A 14,245-nucleotide genomic window follows, 5' to 3' on the forward strand; every position below is an offset into this window, starting at 1 on the left:
CTGGGAGGTATTTGGATCATGAGAGCTGTGATCCAACCCATTCAAGCTCATCAACCAATTTACAGATTCATAAGTTAATAGGCTACTGGGACGTGATGGAGACCTTAAGGCACGAGGCCTGTCAGAAGCGGGTCACTGGAGACATGCCCTTGAAGGCTGAACATTGTCCTGCCCCCACTGCCACATCTTGCTCATCACAGGCTCGGCAGCTTCCCTCTACCATAAGCTTTCCTCACAATGCACTGCTCCACCCCAGGCCTAAAAGCAACTGGGCCATAGAGTAAAATCTCAGAAACCACAAGACAAAATACTCATTTTCACCTTTAAGTTGCTCAGCCTGGGTATTTTGTCATAGCCATGAAAAGCTGACTCACCCCGCAGCCGGGTTACATAATGCTGTACAGCCACTGTCCCAAACCTAGCCTATACTTGGGGTCACACAAATCTGCATGCTGAAGTACAAGAGGCCTGCCTGGGTATTTTAAGGGATTTGTTGACATCCTTCATTCTGAGTCTCACCTTGTCAAGTACAAGGTTCCCCGGGGTCTTACTTACCATCACCAACAAACTGGAGCAGCGCCAGGTCGATCTGCCTCTTCCAGGGTGAGCCCTTCTGGAGGGCAATTCCGTAGCCAGTGGTGGCAAAGATGTACCCGCTGCCAATGGTCACCAATTTACACCCTTCGTCCCGCCCAGCTTTGTAGTTCAAGACGGCCGCATCATAGATGAAAGCGTCCAGTTTCCTGAAACGACAAGACACCGGGGAGTCGTGGGGTGGCCAGGTGCCATCTCAGGGCCCTGCTCCCCAGCCGACTCCAGCACCTCACACAGTGGAGATGGTGACTCATGGTTGCTCCAGCCCCTTGTCATAAAAGGATCTATTTTTAATGAGGAGATAAAAGCCAAAACCTTTCCTTTTCAACTTACAAGAGGCAGCTAAATTAAGACACGAAGAATCCATATACCCAAGTGAGTAAACAGGCAGGTTTTTTGTTTGCTAAGTGTTTGTCCTTAGCACCTCCCAGCAGTGGGGAAATGGTGGCCTGTTTAAAAGGTTTGCTTCGGAACACCATGAACCACTAAAGGACAGCAGAACTAGGTGGTGGCATGCAAGCAGTGAAGAGGAATTAATCAGGAATGAGGCCTTTTTGTTTTAAAGACTTACATAAATACATTTGTGTTTGTGTTACAAAATCATTACACAGGGACATTTAAAAACTCAAATAATATAGAAAGGTATTAAGATAGGATTAAAACTACGTAAGTGATTAAATAAGCTACAAAATTCTATAACCCATAATGTGTAACTATGAGGTTATCTCTATCAGCATATTGATGGGTAGTCTTCTGGGGTTTGTATATATTCTCTCTCTCTCTCTCTCTCTCTCTCTCTCTCTCTCTTTCAGGGGATAGGAAAACTTTTCATGTAAGACAAGATGAACAGTTGAGGTTTTGTGAGTCATGTGTTCTTGGGTGCAACTGTAAGTTTGCTGTGGTGGGGTGTTGTGGATTAATGGTCAAAAAAATAATTTTGAAGTCCCAACTCTCAGTATATGGTCTGTTTTGAAATTCAGTCATTGTGAATGTGACCAGTTAAGATAAGGTCATACTGAATGGGCCCCTAATCCAGTATCGTATACACACACACACACACACACACACACACACACACACACACACACACACACACTGGAGTTTGCATTATGTAAAGACTATAATTATGCAGCTAGGAACAATTGTACCTGTGAACAATGAGACCCCTAAAACAGACCTTTCTATCTCCTTCTCAGAGGCAGCACGGCCCTGCCAACACCCTGCTACCTAACTCTGAACCTTCGTAATTTTAGGACAGCAAATTTCTGTTGTTTAAGTCTGTTAGTTCAGGCTACTTTGTCAAGGAAACCCAAGAAAGCACAGAGTTCCCAAACAATCCGATAATACAGCATGAACAATCTCAGTTCTGTTCCACTGAAACTTCTTTACAAGACCTGGCTGTCCATCCAGTGTAGTTTACCTCCTTTATTTCATCCTCCAAATGGATTACACCAAGGCACAACACAGAGTGCATTCTTTTCTCATTTCACACATGCTAAGCACATCTCCATATCAATAAAAATAGTGTTTCTTCTAATAGGTTTATTTTTATTGCAATACTGCATCTATGCTTTGATTTGCTCTGTAGATTTTTACATGGGGGCACATCTTTGGAATCTCCATGAAGCTCAAAACTGAATCATCAATTCAGAAGTCCTGTGTGACACCCCCACACTCACCATCTCCCAGTGGCAAGCATCATGGCATCTTATGAATGATGTGATTGAACCCAATAATTACCTAGGACCCAATTAGTGAGTGTGCACATAATTTCAACAATTTGAAGTTATCTGAAAGGGCCAAAACTATTGCCCTGTTTCCATTCTAAAACAGGTGGAAAACTACATCAGAGACTATTCAACTCCCTGCCATTGTCTCTACTTCATTCTCTTTCTTTCTCTAAGGAGGAAACATAAAATATTGAAGCAAAGAAAAACAAGAGTGGTAGGAGAAGATGTAGCGGACTGTATTCTGTCAGAGGCAGCTGCAGGAGGACTCCCCGTGGGAATACAAATTTGCAAGCTTTATAGGTATGTTCATCATTTCCATTTTCCCTGCTTTTGTTATGTTTTTTATAATGATTACAGGTGAGGCAACCCTACAGGGCTTATCTAACTTATAGAAAGACTCCAGAACTTTTATCACAAACACTAGGTATTAATCTCTGGTCTTGTCAAAAGTAATCAGAGTATCCAAGCATCAGCACCAGAATGAAGCTGGGTGTGGCCAGTGGTGCAGGCAAACCAGAGCTGCCCAGAGAAGCAGGTGCAGCCTTTTTGCAAGGCCAGCTACATGGGAACAGCAGGGATGATGGGTAGAGAGCTGCAAAAGACGTGAGGTCTCAAGAACTCACAGCAGTGGTGGCTTCTTGTGCAACCCTTGCATAAGACTGGCCTGCCAACATTCCATCACAAGGGGTGGAGATTTATATTCCTCAGTAGTGTAGTCACCAGCAAGTTGTCCATGGTCAGTAAATGTCCCCAACCCATGCTCATGCAAGCAACCCTAATCAAATGCAGTGGGTTACAGGAAAAGGCATGAAAATAGGAGGTGGCTTGTTGGGAAGAAGAATGGAGTTCAATAGGTGAGAGGGAAGGGAATAAGGAAGGATAATGGGGGATATAATTAAAGACTACATATGTATATATACATGTACATATATTAAAAATAAAGGAAAGGTTCAAAGCCATTCATCGTGTAGGACTAGAGCACTGGATTGGTAGATAGAGCATGTTTGAGTCCTAGGCTGTGCTTGGATGAAGGCACAGCCTCAGGATGGATAGAGCATATTTGAGTCCTAGGCTGTGCTTGGATGAAGGCATGGCCTCGGGAAAGCCACTTCTTCCCTTTGGATACTGGGCTCTTCAGCTGTGGGGTGAGGGGGGGTCATGGTGTTTTGCTGCGATTCTGAGACATCCTAGGATTCTGTAAGCTGCGAGTCACCTCCTGTGACTATCAAAGGGTAGTTAGACATGGGATACTGTATCTGTGGTATTTCTCCCCTTTGATAAAGCTGAGGTACTTGTAATGTCAATACTTCACATACCACAGTTGCCATGGAGATACTGAGAACCTTGGTTTTATAAAGACTTTGAGTCTCAGCAAACTCCCTCAATTCCTCAAGAAATAACCATAAACACACATCTACAGACTTACATGTATACATAACAGTCTAGCCTTCAGCCACCCTACTGATATCCCTAGCATCTGTCATCTCACCATCCCCCTAACCCCCTCTAATACACTGTTGGGATGAAAATCAAAAGATAAGCTTGGCAATCATGCAAGAGTTGTCCAATAGCAGCTTCAGTTGGTGTTGTTAGGGACAGCCATAGAATTCTGCAAATCAGTTCCATATTTCATGACACATGTTCTGCTGAGCAACAGCCAGATGAAGAGATAGGGAAAAGGCAAGATGATTCATGGCAGGTACGTGGTTGGTCCTGACAAAAACATTTACACACTGGATGGCTGGAGGGGCCAAAGAAACATGTCTTCAGGGCTGTAGCCACAGGAAGCCACAGACGGGAGGATCCTGTTCTTCCTGGCCCACCTCTCTGTGTTCCTGGGGCCACAGCAAAATGCAAGCAGTGCTAACATTTGAAACTGGGAATGCATGAACTCTCTCTCTCTCTCTCTCTCTCTCTCTCTCTCTCTCTCTCTCTCTCTCTCTCTCTCTCTTTCTCTCTCTTTCTCTCTCTCTCTCCCCAGTGATCCCAGAGCACTAGGATCTAGACACACATGGACAGAGATACTTGCATGTTCAAAACAATATCCTTGGGCTAAGGGAGATGGCTCAGTGGGTAAGAACACATTCTGTACAAACATAAAGACCCAAGTTTAAATCCCCAGCGGCACATAAAAATCCAGGTATGTCTACACAGGTACCTATAACCCCAGCACCGTGAAGGGAAGAGACAAGGATCACTGGGACCTGTTGCTGCCAACTTAGCTCCAGGCTCAGAGGAAGACCCTGTCTTGATGGAATAAGGTGGAGAGTAATAAACAGGACACACAAATGTCCTTCTCTGACTGATGCACATACATGTACACACACAGCACACACAGGCTCATGCAAACAGCACACACATATACCACACACAATCTTTCTTGTATACAGCAAACAAAAGCAAACCATTGTTTGCACATTGCACTTGGCAGGCATCAGTCCCATTGAGACATCACCATTGCCCAGGAGACAGATGACATCATTCCTGTTCTTTTCTATTTTGTCTTCAAGCATACAAGCTTCTGGAAAGCTAAGGCAGTCTCGGGTGCAACTGTGGTATTCCATACTCTACACCTCAACACTCTCTGGAAGAATGCTGTCCATGGATGCTTTCTGCAGTGATGCAAATGTCTGCTAGTGACCTTTGAACTGCAGTTAATATAGCCAGCCAAGGAACCGAGTTTGTAATTTCATTGAACTGCACTGATTTAGATACTAATAAAAATGGCTAAATGTGGCTGAGGGCTACAGGAATGGACAATATCCACCAGGTATCCTGTCATAGGTAAGGGGAAGGCTGGGGTAGCCAGACTCTGGGCCCTCCTCCTTGCTCACACTGCGAAAGTTTTATCTGTTATCTGTTTCCCATCAGAGACAGTGCTGTCATTAGAAAGAAAAAAGAATTAAACTGCCGGCATGCTGGAAAGTGATCCTTGAGAGCTGGAGGCTTTGGATGCTGCACCTGTATTTCTAAGGCTTGGGTTTTGTTTTGTTGTGGGTTGGGTTGGGTTTTTTTCTCTCTGCAAAAAGGAACTGACAGTATCTGCCCTCAGAGGGCTGTTGGGAACAAAGTGATGTTATGTAAGTAAAGTGTGTGCAGTGGCCAGCTTATAGCAAATGCTTAAAATGCATAAACGCGTTCAGTTAAATTCAGTTTATGGCTAAAGGCCCTACAAATTTTATACACCCTCTGTAATAAGTCCAGTTCCAAATACTTTGCCTGAATTGTCTTCTTTTATCTATTCCCATTATTATTTTTCTACTTACGTTTAAACAGACACTTTTTTTTTGAAAGGCTATGGCAGCCAAGGCAAGGATGAGTGAATCCTGTTGTGTGCATTTGCTAACTGTCTGGTTGAGAAGCTGAACTTGGCTGGATACCATCACCCAGCTTCTAATTGTCCAAAGCTGGATTTAGATTTCAGGGGATGCCAAGGCCACTGAGACCCTAGGACTTAAAACTATGTGGGTGCAGTTCTGTGTACTACTTAGGAAATTCAAATTAGGATTTAACACTGTAAATCAAGCCAGATACAAAAAAAAGGCAAGGATGGGGCAGAGCAGTAAGAGTTTAAAGACATCTGGTGCGTGATTCAGCTTTTGTCTGTTCCCCAGTAAACACCTAGCATGTAGGTCTGGAGTTACCTGCATGGGACGCTCTTTCTGAATTTAATATATCCTAATCTGTTGGGTAGCTGCTTGCTGATGGGCACAGACTCTTGTTGGAAACAAAGGTTGATGAGGAGGAAGAGAGCACCTCGAGGAATCTGGTTGGCCCACAGACGTTTGAGCTGTGAGTGCAGGAGGCCAGAGTGATGAATCCAGTTGCAGATGGGTAATTGTCAGTGCTGAGCTCTGACCAGCAAAGAGCAAAGGCCAGCCCTGGGGGCCTCCATCCTTCAGAACTAAGCATTCAAGTGAAAGCGCAGGCCTCGAAGGGGAGGGAATCTGACTACTTGTGTTCTCTACATCTTCAGGAGAAAATCATCCTCTCACCTATCCAGCCAAGGGCTTCTCCCGCTGCGCAGGAGGAGGCTCAAAGGTCAGGGCCTGCCTTGGGTGGAGACAGAGTCCTGTCTGGCACCCTGAGACCAATACCACCTGTTCTCAGAAACTCCACCCCTTTTTGTGGTAGATGAAGTGACCTTCTTGCTTCTTAACATGGAGGCTAAAACCCCAAACAACGCACACACACACACGCACCACCAGACATCACAGAATCTGTAGATACCATCGCTCTCTCTGTCACCAGCAGTCCTCAAGAAACAAATGATTAGAAGTGATGGTAATTCCAAAGAAGAGAGGGAACCAGACCTATGCGAGGAAGCACAGGTGAGGAGGCAATCTCAAGGGGACCCGGAGCTTCTTGAGCCTGCTGACTTCCTGCTGGGCCTTTTGACAGCTCTGGAGAGTTTACAGCCTTCAGGCGTGTAGATCTGACCTCATCACTTCAGGGGGTCCAACATGCTTGCATCTAGGCAATGCCCTTGCAAGGCCACTCTAGGCCCCAAACTATTTTTTAGAGAAGTTGATTCCCCATACTTGAGTGAAGACTGTACCCCATCATTGAGGCATGGGTCCTTTCTGGGAATGGGACTTGTGTTGCCAGGCAGCCTGATATTTCCTAATCAAAAGCTTCCGGTTTTAGCTCATCATCTTATGCATGTTTTCAGACGCTCTCTGGGGGTCTCAGCACATTTAAAGGCTAATTATATAGTTAAAGTTAATTATTCATTCATTAACATTCAAGAAGCCTCTAACAAGACAGTGACTTGTTCTGATGAATTAATAAAACTAGAGTGTGTGTGTGTGTGTGTGTGTGTGTGTGTGTGTGTGTGTGTGTGTGTGTTTGGAGAACTAGTCTCAAGTGTTATGAAAACAGAAATGTCTCTATGATGATAACTGAATGCGTTTTTTTAGTTCGTGCCAAAGCTTTGCTAGGGGGATGGCCCGGTGGGTAAAACACTTGCTCTGCAAGCGCGAGGATCTGAGTTCAAATCCCCAGAATCCGTGTGAAATCTGGACACAGTATTCATGCCTGCAATTCTAGTGCTCCTATATCAAGATGATAGGTAGATACAAGAAAGTCTCTAGATGTTCATGAGTCAGATATCCTGGTGTATGTAGTGGCGCGCGCGCACACACACACACACACACACACACACACACACACACACTGCACCAGGCTATTTCACACATTTAGGCAATTGTGGAATAGTGCACACCTCTCACATTCCTATTCACAGGTCCTCATCACAGGACCTCTCTGAGCCTTGGCTTGGCCTTCTGTAAGATTGGCAAATGACCCTTCTCCTGCAGTGCTGGGTGTTGGATAGATAAAAATGGAAAAGAAGGTGCTTTGTAATTGCAGATCTTGATGAACCTTGGGGGATTGCAAATGTTAATTTTGCATGAGAAGAGAAGGGTGTACGGATCATGAGCAAGCACCAGACACAGGGCTGTTGGCAGAGGGCATGTGTGGTTCCCAGAAGGTACTCCTGAGGCTTGACAACCTTTGCACATGTTTACTAGGAATAAGACAGTCAATCTATACCCACCCTCAACCAGACTGGTCTATAGCTGGCTTTAAGAAAGTAGCTTAGGCTCACAGTTGTCCAAATATGTTTTTAAACATTCATTTATCTAGTTATTTATTTATTTGTTTGTTTTGTGTGTGTATGTGTGTGTGCTTACATTATACACCCACATGTGTGTTATGGAACCCATATGGAGATCAAAGTACAATTTTCAGGAGTGGGTTCTCTCCTTCTAACATATGGGTTCCAGGCATGAAAACCAGACAGGTGCCATTACCCACTCAGCCATCTTGCAGGTCCCAGGCTCACACTTTTAAAAAAAATTACATGTTTGTTTATTTATTTATTTATTTATTTATTTATTTATTTATTTATTTATGTGTGTGTGTGTGTGTGTGTGTGTGTGTGTGTGTGTGTGTGTGTGTGTGTGTACTTGTGCATGTAGGTGCCTGCTGAAGACAGAATAGGTCTTTGGATCTGGATCTGGAGTTAAAGGCAGTTATGAGGCACTCAACATTGGTGATAAGAACAGATTCCCCATCCTCTAGAAGAACAAGCATTCTTAATCACCATGGTATCTCTCTAGCTCCAGGCTCACATTTTTGACTTTGAGTTTGTGAATGCAAACATTGAAATCAGAATTATACTGACATTGATTAATTTTATAGTCATCCATTAAGCTGACTTAACTCCTAGATCAATATCTTGCATGGCATAGTCACATTGTCCCTGTCCCCTTTTTTATTTTGGAAACTGTTTTCACTGGAGTCAATTCTGTCTAAATTTTATGAAGATTTGATTCATTGATCAACTTTTGGAGCACAACAAATTCAACTAATTTATGATTCCTGCCATTTGGGATTTTTCTTTTGTAGTTATTATTTTCACCAAGTCCAATTCTCTTGAGTCAAAATTGTGCAGAAATACAAAATTAGCGAAGAAGATTCCAGTCGTCTATGGATTTTTAATCAATAACGAATTTCATCCTGTGTGCTTTTAGCTACTGTCAGCTTAATTGGTGTTGATTATTCCTACCAAGAACATGCACTGTGAGCTGGAAACAAAAAGACACATGCTCAATATTTATTCTTACTGTGAAGATTCTGAGTAAATTTGTAAGACAGACAAGAATGGTAGAGAAGTGGAGAGGACTTGAGAGGAGGGACAGGTGCCAAGAGAGACAGGGAGAGAGACGGGAGCGCAGGAAAGAGAAAATCAGGAAAAGAGGCAGAAAGAGAAGGAACTTCAAGCACCTGGAGGAATGAAGTGGAGAGCAGATAGTAAGGCTCCAAGAGAGGCGGAAGAGAAGCAATGGGATGGGAGGGAGGAGGGAAATGGTGGGAGCGAGGCTACAAGGTGGCTGTGCCCTTGGCCCCAACTTCAGACACAGGAAAGGACTGAAATGATAGACGATCGCTGCTTTCATTCCATTTCATTTACTTTGGACCCAAGTTGATTGCATCCAAAGGGTGGGGATATCATAGAATAGTGTTCGGAGTTTTCACAGAAGGGAATTGAAACCCACAATTCTCCACTCAAGAAGATGTACAGAGCCTGTATTTCCAGACCCACCCACTGCAGACCACTGCAAGTGCCTGCACGGAGCCGGCATAGGGCTTCCCACACACAGGGGACTCTGGAGGAACAGGCTTGGTCACAAGCTGGGGGAGACAGGCCAGTCTGTGTCTCACAAAGCCTTGATTCCCCATCTGACCAGAAGGGTTTCACGATCCTTCTTGTGTGTTTATAGTAGGGTGAGATAACAGCTGTAGACCTTCCTGTGAAGGAGGCCACTCCTCAAATGCCACTCTTTCTCCTCACCAGAGCGTGAGCTCTGGTGTAGAAGCATCATTCCTTCTGGATGGTCATTCTCATGAGGAGTTCCTCGTTACACTTCTCAATGGTTGAAATTGGAGCTCATGGTTCTGATGCCAAGAAACAATGTCCTTGTTCAGACTTTCCTAGAACGGTCACTTCCTGACGGACACCATGTTCTTTGCCTGAATATTCCAATAATTTCCACTCATATCCTATGGAGGGGACAAGCTAAACAGCTGTTTTGTTTAGAAAAAGAAAAACCTTTCAGATATATTTATTTTACTTTGTGTGTATGGTTGTTTTGCATGTGTGTACCTGGTGTCTGTGGAGGTCAGAAGAGGGCATTAATCTCCTGGGACTGGAAATGTGGTTGTGAGCCATCATGTGGGTACTAGGGACTGATCCCAAGTCCTCTCCAAGCGTCACAGTGCTCTTAATTGCTGAGCCATCTCTCCAACTCCTGAATAGCATATCTTCTAAAGATGTGTTTGCTTTAATGTGAGTACCTGCATGTATGTCTGCATATCATGTGAGTGCCAGGTGGCTTCAAAGCCAAGAACGGGTGTCAGATGCCCTGGAAGTGGAGTTAACAGGTGGCTGTGAGCCACCATATGGATGCTGAAACCAAATTAGGTCCTCTACAAGAGCAACAATGCTCTTAACTACTGTGCCATCTCCCCAGCCCCCAAATAGCATTTTATAAGTGGGAAAGGTAGAGTATGAGAGGCAAATTAAGTTGTGTAAGATGTCCCAGCTGAGTTTTAGCAGAGAACACATTTGAGTCTAGGAAGCTAAGTCCCAAACACCCCATTACAATGTAGAAATGATGGGATATGAAGACTTTGTCGGGTTCCAGGACTGAAACACAAGGAATCTGTACAAGCACAAAACACAAAAATCAAAGTAAGATTCTAAGTCAGTCACATTCTAGAACGTGTGGGACTCAGTGCCAATAGTTTCCCTAAGTCAAAGTATCTAATTCTCCATGGAATTACAGGTCATGCGATCTCACAGATATGGAGAATGGGGTCAGAGAGGTGTCAAAAGGCACACAGTGAACAAGTTAACTAGACCCAGGCTGTGAGACTGAGTCTTTCTCACTGAGTCTACAATCTACCATGAAGTCACTTAGAAAGAAGGCAAATTAACAAACCAATCAGTTGACCATAGGAGACTTGAAGTTTCAAGAAAGTCTGACTATTTTGACTGAGGAATTCTATTTACAACTTGCAGAAGGGAACTGAGGATTCATTAAGATGTTTAACATAGATGCCCGGACTACTAGCCCTCAGCTTACCAGAGAAGCTCCAGCTTGAGTCAACTATGGTGCATAAATATGGGGTTTCCCAGCAGCCCTAAAGAGTGAAGGCAAAAACACCTACAGATCCGGAAGCTCATCAAAACATTATAATTGAAAATTTTAACCTACTGCATATAGTTGGATAGCATGTGCAGAAATAAATATTGTAATTACAGATGAAGGTATAAATAGACGCAAAAATATACAGCAAAGGTCTAAGAGAAATGGACTATACATCAAATCAATGATTATCCAGCCAGGGCTGGTTTGATGTTGGTGTGTGGTCAATAGGATATTTATTCATCTCTGGTTATTTTTTCATTTTTGCTCTGAGAATATGTTTTATAATGAGAAGCAGAAAGCGTGATAGTCCAGGGCAAAGCTCCTAGAACTAGTTCACTTCAATTCTGAAGTTTACTGGTTCTGTTCCTGAGCACATAAATTTACCAGTGATTAGCTGTCTGTACAGCAGACATGCTAATCAGCACAAACTCAACAAAAGGTAGCTATGAAGAATCCAGGGGGAGTAATAACTAAAGTGTGTGTGTTATACTCCAACGTGAATTGAGAGCTACCTAAGCAACTACAGGTTGGAGGCACAAGAAACCAGCCAGCACAATGGCCACCCAGGAGTGGGGTTCCCTCACAAGGTTTAACACTAGACACATGTGCAATGTGCCTTCCTGTGGGATGCAACCCCATTCCCAACAGTGCATCTGCAGACGGGACCTGAGCAGGGCATGTACCCAGGCATCCAAGGATACTCTTCTCTGCAAGTGCTGACACTGGAAATCTGCAGAGAGGAGGTGCTGCAAGAGTCCCACTGTGGTTGGTGACTTTCATATGATGAACAGTGTCAGCAGGTACTAAACAGGGTCTTTGAATATGTTAGTAACTGAGGATTTTGACAAACATCACCTAGGGTATATACCCTAGGGTATATATGTCCAATGGTCTCAGCTTTATAAGAAAAGATATACAGGGAAAGAAGCCCATGTGGGGACATAACAACAGACATTGAGGAAATCCAGAGAATCATCAGGTCATACTTCAAAAACCTCTATTCGACAAAACTGGAAAACCTAAAAGAAATGGATAACTTTCTGGATAGGTACCACATACCTAAGTTAAATCAAGACCAGATAAACTATTTAAATAGTCCAATAACCCCTAACGAAATAGAAACAGTCATTAAAAGTCTCCCAACCAAAAAAAGCCCAGGACCAGATGGTTTCAGCGCAGAATTCTACCAGATCTTCAAAGAAGAGTTAATACCAATACTCTCTAAATTGTCCCACACAATAGAAACAGAAGGAACATTACCAAACTCCTTCTACGAGGCTACAATTACCCTAATTCCTAAACCAAACAAGGATACAACAAAGAAAGAGAACTACAGACCGATCTCCCTCATGAACATTGATGCAAAAATACTCAATAAAATACTGGCAAACAGACTCCAAGAACACATCAAAACAATTATCCACCATGATCAAGTAGGATTCATTCCAGGGATGCAAGGGTGGTTCAACATACGAAAGTCCGTCAATGTAATACACCATATAAACAAACTCAAAGAAAAAAACCATATGATCATCTCACTGGATGCAGAAAAGGCATTTGACAAAATCCAACTCCCCTTCATGATAAAGGTATTGGAGCGATTAGGAATACAGGGAACATACCTAAATATAATAAAGGCAATTTATAGCAAGCCAACAGCCAACATCAAATTAAATGGAGAGAAACTCAAAGCAATTCCACTAAAATCAGGAACAAGGCAAGGCTGTCCACTCTCCCCATACTTATTCAATATAGTACTTGAAGTTCTAGCCAGAGCAATAAGACAACATAAGGAGATTAAGGGGATACAAATTGGAAAGGAAGAAGTCAAGCTTTCCCTATTTGCAGATGACATGATAGTATACTTGAGCGACCCCAAAGATTCCACCAAGGAACTGATACAGCTTATAAACACCTTCAGCAACATAGCAGGATACAAGATCAACTCAAAAAAATCAGTAGCCCTCCTATATACAATGGACAAAGAAGCAGAGAAGGAAATCAGAGATACATCACCCTTTACTATAACCACAAATGACATAAAATACCTTGGGGTAACACTAACCAAGCAAGTGAAGGACCTATATGACAAGAACTTTAAGTCCCTGAAAAAAGAAATTGAAGAAGATGTCAGAAAATGGAAAGATCTCCCATGCTCATGGATAGGCAGGACTAACATAGTAAAAATGGCAATCTTACCAAAAGCAATCTACAGATTCAATGCAATCCCCATCAAAATACCAACACAATTCTTCACAGACCTGGAAAGAATAATACTCAACTTCATATGGAAAAACAAAAAACCCAGGATAGCCAAAGGAATCCTGTACAATAACACAACTTATGGAGGCATCATGATCCCTGACTTCAAGCTCTACTATAGAGCTACAATAATAAAAACAGCTTGGTACTGGCATAAAAACCGACATGTGGACCAATGGAATCGAATTGAAGACCCTGACATTAATCCGCACACCTATGAACATATAATTTTTGACAAAGAAGCCAAAAGTGCACAATGGAAAAAAGAAAGCATCTTCAACAAATGGTGCTGGCAAAACTGGATATCAACATGTAGAAGGCTGCAAATAGATCCATATCTATCACCGTGCACAAAACTTAAGTCCAAGTGGATCAAGGACCTCAACATAAATCCAGCTACTCTGAACCTGCTAGAAGAGAAAGTAGGAAGTAGTCTTGAACGCATTGGCATAGGAGACTACTTCCTAAATAGAACACCAGTAGCACAGACTCTGAGACAAACAATCAATCAATGGGACCTCTTGAAACTGAGAAGCTTTTGTAGAGCAAAGGATACGGTCAACAAGGCAAAGCGACAGCCTACAGAATGGGAAAAGATCTTCACCAACCCCACATCTGACAGAGGACTGATATCCAGAATATATAAGGAATTCAAGAAATTAGACATCAAAATGCCCAACAGTCCAATTAAGAAATGGGCTATAGAACTAAACAGAGAATTCTCAACAGAGGAAACTCAAATGGCCGAAAGACATTTAAGGAATTGCTCAACATCCCTAATCATCGGGGAAATGCAAATCAAAACAACTCTGAGATACCACCTTACGCCTGTCAGAATGCCTAAGATCAAAAACACTGAAGACACCTTATGCTGGAGAGGATGTGGAGCTAGGGGAACTCTCCTCCACTGCTGGTGGGAATGCAAGCTTGTACAACCACTTT

At 43.1% G+C, this 14,245-nt stretch overlaps 1 protein-coding gene across 1 annotated transcript in view; it reads right to left on the reverse strand.

The window, feature by feature from the left end:
* The window catches only part of Grin2a (glutamate ionotropic receptor NMDA type subunit 2A), a 445,644-nt gene that overhangs the window by 47,463 nt on the left and 383,936 nt on the right, over window positions 1-14,245 (reverse strand). The window contains exon 12 of the mRNA XM_052759440.1: window positions 556-743. Within this exon, the coding sequence (XP_052615400.1) occupies window positions 556-743 (188 nt within the window). The remainder of the gene's footprint in view (window positions 1-555; window positions 744-14,245) is intronic.

The sequence above is a fragment of the Peromyscus californicus genome, unplaced genomic scaffold (assembly GCF_007827085.1).
Source record: "Peromyscus californicus insignis strain IS unplaced genomic scaffold, ASM782708v3 Scaffold_3__1_contigs__length_106647218, whole genome shotgun sequence".
Classification (NCBI taxonomy): Eukaryota; Metazoa; Chordata; class Mammalia; order Rodentia; family Cricetidae; genus Peromyscus; species Peromyscus californicus.